Raw genomic sequence first — 8771 nt, 5'->3', positions numbered from 1 at the left:
TCCAGTCCATTTGATGGATTTTGTGCAAAATCTCTACTCATTGTTGTTGAGTAGACCTCTCGACTTCAAGATTTGACAAGAGCTTTGGACATGAAGTGTTCGCCCTTATGCTAAAGGATGAGAGAGGAAAGTTGGAACCTCACACGAGGAAATGCATTGTTCTCGGCTATGATTATGATGGAACTTTTGGTCATCGATTGTGGAACCCTAAGACAAGACAAATTGTTTGAAGTTCGGACATTGTCTTTAATGACTCGACAATGCAAAAAGCATTTGAACACTCGATCAAACTCAAATGGGTAACTTTTGTCGATCTAACTACTTCTCTCGAGGACCCCACCCAATACACTTGATGAACTACCCAATAAGCAATTGATTATAGACCATAGACTGTACCAACAACCATCGCTACCACCCCCACACATACTAAAGACATTGTCAACAATGATTTGATGAGTCTAATCCTACCACACCAATTTGAAAGACTATCCCATCCACCTGAAAGGTATTCACTTGACATTTTCTATAGAGGTTCTGATGAACCTTGAACATACAAAGACATTACGACAACAACTTACTAGGCTCACTAATAACAAGTTATGGAGTTAGAGATGAACTTCACTCAAGAAAACAACACATGGGACTTAGTTCCACTACCGCATTATCGACGAGCAATTCCAACTCAAGTTGACATCTAATTTGGCCAATCCAAAGTATAAGGCTACATTAATTATAAAGGTTTTCTACCCAAGAATACTATTTCGATTTTGACGAGATTTTTTCACTAGTGTTGAATTTGACAACCATTCAATTCTTACTTGGGCTAGTAGTTGTCAATGATCTTTCAAGTAGATATAAAAATGGTCTTCCTCCATGGTGATCTTGATGAGGAAATTTCTATGGAGAAATTGGAAGGTTTCGTGTCACCTAACCAGAAACATCTAATATGCCAGCTTAAGAATAGTTTATGTGGCCTAAAATAGGCATCTTGACAACGATATCAAAAATTCGAATATTTCATGCAATCGATCGGGTTTTTTTGAAGCAATGAGGACCACTACATGTACTCTAAAGACACATTGAATGGTTCAACCATCTATCTCATCCTCTACACGAATGATGTTATGAGCATGACCATATAATATCCCGTGGTGAGAATTTACCGTAGTATTCTATACACGTGGATAAGTGTGAGGGTTAAATGAGAGTGTAAAGAAGTGGAGGATTACTTTTAAATCCTCGAGATTGAGACAACCCATTAGGCCAAGTGTGAACAGGGTTGGGGGCCTTGGGTATCACTATAAATAGAGGCCTAGCTACCCTCATTTCATTATCTTGTTGACTACGTCGAGACTCTATCTTGTGGTGGGTCAACTCTTGTAAAGTGGATAAGTGTGAGGGTTAAATGAGAGTGTAAAGAATACTACGATAAATTCTCACCCTCATTCTATACACGTGGATAAGTGTGAGGGTTAAACGAGAGTGTAAAGAATACTACGGTAAATTCTCACCACGGGATATTATATGGCCATGCCCGTAATAGATGAGATGTTGCTCACTAATTGCCTATACTCAAAAGACACATCCAACGGTTCAACCATCTATCTCACCCTCTGAGTGGCTGATATGTTGATCAATTTCCAAAATGTTGGTGAGCTTGCCAAACTCGAACAACACTTGCACTTGAATTTCTCAGTTCGATTAAATCTTGTGAATATTGGAAAGATCCAACATGCATTCACCAAATCAGCAATGACACCACTACTATTGATCTCTACTTTCTCAAAGAGATTGCCTAACATCCGGTCAAATGAAGGGGGTCCACATGAAATTGATAGCAAATGATGTATACAATGGTCGCAACTCAACCTAATTTAGTGGGCGTGGTTGGTAAAGTAAACATATTTATGCACAAACCCGACATACCACATTGAAATGCAGTGAAACATATCTTCAAATACCTTATTGGCACACAAGACTTGAGCATCAAATTCAACCCTCGACTCAAACAACTAGGTCATTTGGTTAGACTATGCAAGATACCTGGATAGTGAGAAATAAAATTGCATCTATTTCTTCCAATTCGCAAGTGAACCAATCTCATGGGGATCAGAACTTCAAGCGTGTGCAATGACCTCAATGGTTAAATGTTATGTGCATAACCATAACTAATCACGAGATGGGTTTAGTCTTATGATGAGTACTTGGGGGTTAATTCTAAAAGGAACGAGGGTATGAATTGTAATATTCAATTCTACGATGTGGGATAACTATTAATTGTGTTATCACTTGACCAATTCAAATAAAGCAATAAAGTGAGACACAATAGGGCCTAGGGTTTATGCCTATATAAGAAGGCTAACTACCTTCTTATCAGGGAGGCTCAACTTATGTTGAGAATATGATAGTTTGGCTATGGCTCTTGTTAGCTAAGCACGTGCGATCCTCATAGGATCCAAGGTACAACTCGAATCAACCCTCAGTTTAGGTTTGTTTCATGTCGTTGCCAGGGGGTTATTAGGTGGTTTTGCACCCCTCTTTCCTTTCTTTGGTGAATAATTCCTTATTTTTTGCTCTATTAATTAGTTGGACTCCAAAACCAAAGCAAAATATGTGCCTGCTATCAGAACTAAGCATGAACACCTACATTCAATGAAACCAAGGAAGCACTATAGCTTAGTTGACTAGTTGGCACATTTTGACAAATCAAATCTGTAAAGAATCAGGTATGATTCTTGTGTAGCGGAATAGATGTGTGTTATGTGTGTGAGAAGAAGAGTGGAGAGAAAAGAGAACTCAATATAGATAAATGATAGGAAAATAGAATACTCAAGAAGAAGGTGTATATTTCACAAGTAGAATGAGATTTACAAAATGTAGCATAACAAGGAGTCACAACCGACTTAGTATGAAGTATGAGGAGAGTCACCCTCTCTCTTTACTTTACAACAACCACTCTCTCTTGGGGAATGTGAAGACTCATAGTTATGGGGAATATGTAACTCATTAGTTATGTGTCATAAAATATGATTCTATGACACATAGTTAATGTGTAGAGAGTAGTGGTGTGACTCTTGACCTTTGAGTAATCATAGATTCTTAAAAGGTGTGTTCACACGTTGTGCTATGTTGAGCTTGATTCTCAACAAAATCAAACTCGGATCTAACCTTATGTAGTGACAACCATGGTGGAATATTTTTGGGCAAAGAATCCAATCAATCATTTGACATCAAAACATATAGAGATCACCTTATAAGTTGTTAGGGAATATGTCACCTAGAAGAGAATTGTCATCAACAAGATTGCAACACTCAACAACATATATGATGTTATGAACAATATTTCGAGATTTGTGCACTCAAATGGGTTTTGAAGCTAATTCATGCATTGACGAGTTGAGTTTGATTACATTGTGTATGCCCATTACGGGGGAGGTTGAATAATAGTGTGTGTGTGTGGATGTGGTTATGACCACATACATAATATATCCAAATACAACTTCTTGTAACTTTTTGTTGTTGACTATAAAATAGTAGAGCGTGAAAAACAATCTCTCTCTCTCTCTCTCTTTGGCGAAAACACACAATTATATCAATAAATGTGTGTGAAAATTAGTACTTGCAATGGGTGTCACAATAGAGTATGGTCACCCACTAGCTACACTACACTACACTACATGGGTAGTGGAACATGTTGAATTGCCAATAGGCAAGAGGAACACTCCACCGAGGAAAGAATTTCCACTTGCTCCAATAAAGAAAATTGCCACATTAGTACTCCCTTCAACTTACGTAGATATGCTTTCACTCCATGCCTATCATCAAATACAAAAGCATTGCATTGTTGGGATAATGTGTGTGCGTGTGCTACTCGAGCGAGATCATGGGGGTCTCGGATTAGGGAGTCAGAAAGGCGGAAAAGACCGAAGGCTCCTTGTCGCGCAAAGGCTTGTCGACCTTTGGCCTCACACTCGTTGTCCTCCTCGATTATGTAAGCTTCGATTATGCTTGTCCTGTTATCTCTCAATGTTTTGAGCACAACACATGTTTCGAAACCCTCATCGACTCTCGGAGTGGTGCTTCCCATAGTTGTGTTATAGGCCTTATCCTTAGCCGTCGTTTCGTCGCATGCCAAGAAGGAGACTTGTTCCAGACCTTCTCCCGTAGTACTGTTGTTGTAACCTATTTGGGCATTCATATCGACCACATCATTCATCCACATTTGTTGGGAGGTGACTTCCTCCTCGTCCACACTTTGCGTAGGTTTTAGCTTCGTTGTAGACTTCACTTCAACTTTGACTCATACCCTTAAGCTTTCATAAGCCTCCCTCACGAAGGCTTCCATGTTGAGTACTGTAGTACCTTTTTGCGCCAAGCTCATGTCCTTAGGTGGCAATGGGTCGACCTGTCTCGTTCTCATTCGACCATCGATAGTGGGCTCCACCATTGTTGATAAGATTCGTGCCTCCCTTTCGTCGTGTCATCGACATACTCTTTCCATTTTGGCCGAATCTTCGTCCTTTTCCTTTCGATCGATCGACCTTACGAACATTAGGACCTTATTTCAGCCCCCCACCAATCTTCGATCCCTCATCGAGAGTTGGGCGAAACGATGCTCGAACTCTTAGGAATGCGTGGGCAGGCGTTCTCATGGGTCTTCTTCACCGATGCTACCCCATAGGTCGAATTCGTACCGGCCTCGCCTCTTCGGTTCTTTGTAGCCGAACCAATTGCCGACTGTTACATAAAAAAGATTGTACTGAAACTCCCCCGAAAGAAATAACGAGAGAGAGAGCTGAGGCACATTCATCACCAATTGATGGTCTTTATCTTGGCCAATACCTCCCTCACTACTGCTCTTATCATCATCACATGGTTTTTTAACTAATCCTTCCTTTATAACTACATAATGGGAGTTTTCATAAATAAATAAAGAAATAAATAGATAGATAGATAAATAAATAAATCCATCCTACATAAGGGGAGTTTTCATAGATAAATAAATAAATAAATAAATAAATAAATAAATAAATAAATAAATAAATAAATAAATAAATAAATCCTACATAAGGGGAGTTTTCATAGATAAATAAATAAATAAATAAATCCTACATAATGGGAGTTTTCATCGATAAATAAATAAATAAATAAATAATAAAAAATAAAAAATAAAAAATAAAAAAATCCTACATAATGGGAGTTTTCATGGGTAGATAAATAAATAAATAAATAAATAAATAAATAAATAAATAAACCCAGCTCTAATGGAATAGCAGAGCCATATGATTCTTCCCCTGTTTCAGACAGAACCAGAGGCAGAGACAGAGGCAGAGCTCAGAGCCTGAGAGATCTATGGTGATGGAGATACCTCGCATCAAGCTTGGATCGCAGGGTTTCGAGGTCTCTGCTCAAGGGTTGGGATGCATGGGCATGTCTTCTTCCTATGGACCCCCCAAGCCTGAGGAGGAGATGATCGATCTCATTCGCTACGCAGTGAATGAGCTAAACGTCACTTTCCTCGACACTTCTGATGTCTATGGCCCTCACACCAATGAAATCCTTCTTGGAAAGGTGATCTATCAAATCTAACTTCATTCATTCATTCATTCATTCATTCCTTCGTTCTGCTTATGTGTGCTAAAACCCTAACCATTATTATTTTTTCTTTAAATCATTAGTCTGTATTTCTTTCTCATTTATCTTATGTGTGCTAAACCTGAACAAACTCTGTTTTCTTTCCATCTTTAAATCATTGCTCTGTTTTGTTTTTTGTATTGTTTTGCCATTCTTCTTATGTGTGCTAAGAACCTTATTGACTCATTCCTCTGGACCAGAAAATCTACACTAAAGCCACCATTATAAGGTTAGTCATGTTTTGCAGCTGAGTTTCATAATCATAAGGCACACTTCTCCCATAGAACTGACTTTAGGGGGGGATTGAATTTTCTTGAATATAGAATTTCTAGGAGGTTTTCACCACTGGCGTTTTTCCCATAGATTTTCCATAGTCGTTGATTTGTTGTATTTGGTACATGGCAGGCTTTGAAAGGCATTCGGCATAAAGTTCAGCTAGCCACCAAATTCGGCATTTGTTATGAGGATGGAAAACGTGTTTTCCGAGGAGACCCGAGCTATGTTCGATCATGCTGTGAAGCAAGCTTACGGAGATTGGATGTGGATTATATCGATTTATACTATGTTCATCGCATCGATTCTAGAGTGCCGATCGAGGTTACGGTAAATTGAGAAGAGTTCCTTTGGAAAGAAGGAAATGTTTGATCTAGAGTAGCAGTAGCCATTGTGTGGTGTAATAGCTCATTTTTTGTGGGAAGCCATTGTTTCTATGCCTAGATTGGAGAGATGAAAAAGCTCGTTGAAGAAGGGAAGATAAAGTACTTGGGCCTCTCTGAGGCTTCAGCTTCTACTATCCGGAGAGCTCATGCAATACACCCAATTACGGCTGTTCAACTGGAATGGTCATTGTGGACTCGTGATTCAGAACGAGAAATCATTCCGACTTGCAGGTTTTTGCTCCTTCCCTGATTTGTTTGTGTTTTGCTAATGATTGTTGGATTCTTCTAGTGTTTTGATTTGTATTTTAGGGTTTTTTTACTTTTAGTGTTTTGTTCCTTCCCTGATTTGTTTGTGTTTTGGTAATGATTGTTGGATTCTTCTAGTGTTTTGATTTGTGTTTTAGAGTTTTTTCTTTTCTTTTAGGGTTTTGAGAATCATGTGATTACAGGGAGCTGGGTATTGGTATTGTGCCTTTTAGTCCACTAGGACGAGGGTTTTTCTCAGCTGGACAGAAGATTCTAGAAAACTTAACTGACAATGATATGCGAAAGGTTAGTGAGGATGTTTTCCCATTTCAAGAAAAAACTTATAATGGAAGCCTTCTGCATTTAGCTAAACCTTAATCTTCTTATTGTTGTTTAGACATCACAACCAAGATTAAGAAAAAACTTATAATGGAATTCTTTTGCATTATTTAGCTAAACCTTAATCTTCTTATTGTTATTTAGACATCACAACCAAGATTTGCTTCTGACAATCTGGACCATAACGTGGAGCTGTTTGCGAAGTTGAATGAGATTTCTTCTAGAGTTGGGTGTACACCAGGCCAGCTTGCATTGGCATGGGTACAGCATCAAGGGGATGATGTTGCTCCCATTCCAGGCACAACCAGGAAAAAGAACTTGGAGGAGAATGTGGGCTGTTTCAATGTTAAACTCTCCAAGAAAGATATCGAAGATTTAGAAGCCATATTCCATAGCCAATGTGCTAAAGGTGATAGATATACTGATATGAGCATGAGCACCATGGAGTTGGAGACCATCCCATTGTCAGAATGGCACAGCTTTTAAGTTGTGAATTGAAGATTTTTGGGGGAATTTTCCAAGATTCCAGAAAATCTTATTGTCGATTCTTATGTTTAATGTCCAGCCTTGGCTTGAATTAATCAATATAACATCACAAGGGATGTGCCAAATGCAACAAAAAATATCTGCAATTCTTTCTTGGCAAAGATGGTTGTGTTTCATGAATCATTGTTGTGATAAAAAATATCTGAAATTTAGTGTCCAATCTTGGCATGAATAAATCAATATAACATCATAATCACTATGTTGAATGCAACAAAAAAGATCTGGAATTGTTTCTTGGCAAAGTTTTTGGTATTTCATGAATCAATGTGTTATGTATCTTAATGCTTGAATCATTGTTGTCATAAAAAACATCCATTATATTTTAGGTCTGGAATTTATCCCTACAAGAATGAACATTTAAGGATCCTCTTGTGTGCTGAATTTTGGCATGAATCGAAATCCGTATTGCCCTCCCTGGTCCAATGAATGTCTGAACCAAAAACTACATCTTGATGTTTAAATCTGGATTATTCTGTCATATGTAAATTGTAGGTTTTTGCTGAGGAGCATGGGCAATGCACTATTGAACATATCCTCATATACTTTCACTCTATTAATTAAAAGAAATTATCACTATGAATAGAACTATCAGTTTTGCATTTGGGACACCTTTGCTAAGCTAAATTCAATATATTATCATTTGAAATTATAGGTGTTAGGCTGATTGTAGTCTAAAAAATCCTCAATACATTCCTAGGCAAGATAAATGGTCCAAGATAGCAACGAGAGCCTTCCAATAAATTTGGGTAGGACAAAAAATGGAATGTCGGTGTTGTTTTGTGACTAGAATCATCTAATTTGCATTTTGAAAACCTTAGCTAACTTACCACTTACCAATTGAGACTTGTGATCTTATGTTGATAACCAAAGTAATAAGTACTGCCCTAATCATCATTCCAAAAATGGTAGTGCATCATCCAAACCTATTGAACTTTTGAGAGAAATAACCCCTCAAACTTATACATTCATCATTGAAGGATTGAAATGTGAGTTGTCTATGGCAATACCTATTATTACCATTGCCCTCACTTAGATCAATCAATCGTCTTATCTTGCACAATTCAACTATTCTAATATTGAGATTTGATGGCGTATCCATGTTGCAAAAAGCTAAGCATTTAAGTTCAAAGTAGAAAGTTTGGATTCCTCAAATGTATGTAACTAACATCCAAATGATGAGAAACATAAGAAACATCATCAAAGTATGTTATGATGCACTTTAACAATTACAAGTCACTGACTCCTTGAGGAACCAACAAGCAAACTCAAGCCCTTTTCAAATGAAGATGGCTTATAAGATGGGGTTTTACCCTTCTTGTTAACTGAAACTACAAGATATCTTCTATT

The 8771-nt window shown here is 37.9% G+C and overlaps 1 protein-coding gene across 1 annotated transcript; it reads left to right on the top strand.

Moving 5' to 3' along the window:
• The first annotated feature begins 5292 nt into the window (after positions 1–5292).
• On the top strand, positions 5293–7836 carry LOC147849794 (auxin-induced protein PCNT115-like). The gene is made up of 5 exons (XM_087337108.1): positions 5293–5571; positions 6040–6237; positions 6352–6524; positions 6743–6845; positions 7023–7836. Exons 1-5 carry the CDS (start codon positions 5353–5355, stop codon positions 7362–7364), a joined length of 1035 nt encoding a protein of 344 aa, XP_087193234.1. The 5' UTR covers positions 5293–5352; the 3' UTR covers positions 7365–7836.
• The last annotated feature ends 935 nt before the right edge of the window (positions 7837–8771 follow it).

Source organism: Azolla caroliniana, unplaced genomic scaffold (assembly GCF_043228905.1).
Source record: "Azolla caroliniana isolate FFs.n. ecotype wild unplaced genomic scaffold, voAzoCaro1.0.p SCAF_22, whole genome shotgun sequence".
Classification (NCBI taxonomy): Eukaryota; Viridiplantae; Streptophyta; class Polypodiopsida; order Salviniales; family Salviniaceae; genus Azolla; species Azolla caroliniana.
The sequence above is the reverse complement of the archived record's forward strand: the minus strand, read 5'-3'. Positions and strand labels throughout refer to the sequence as shown.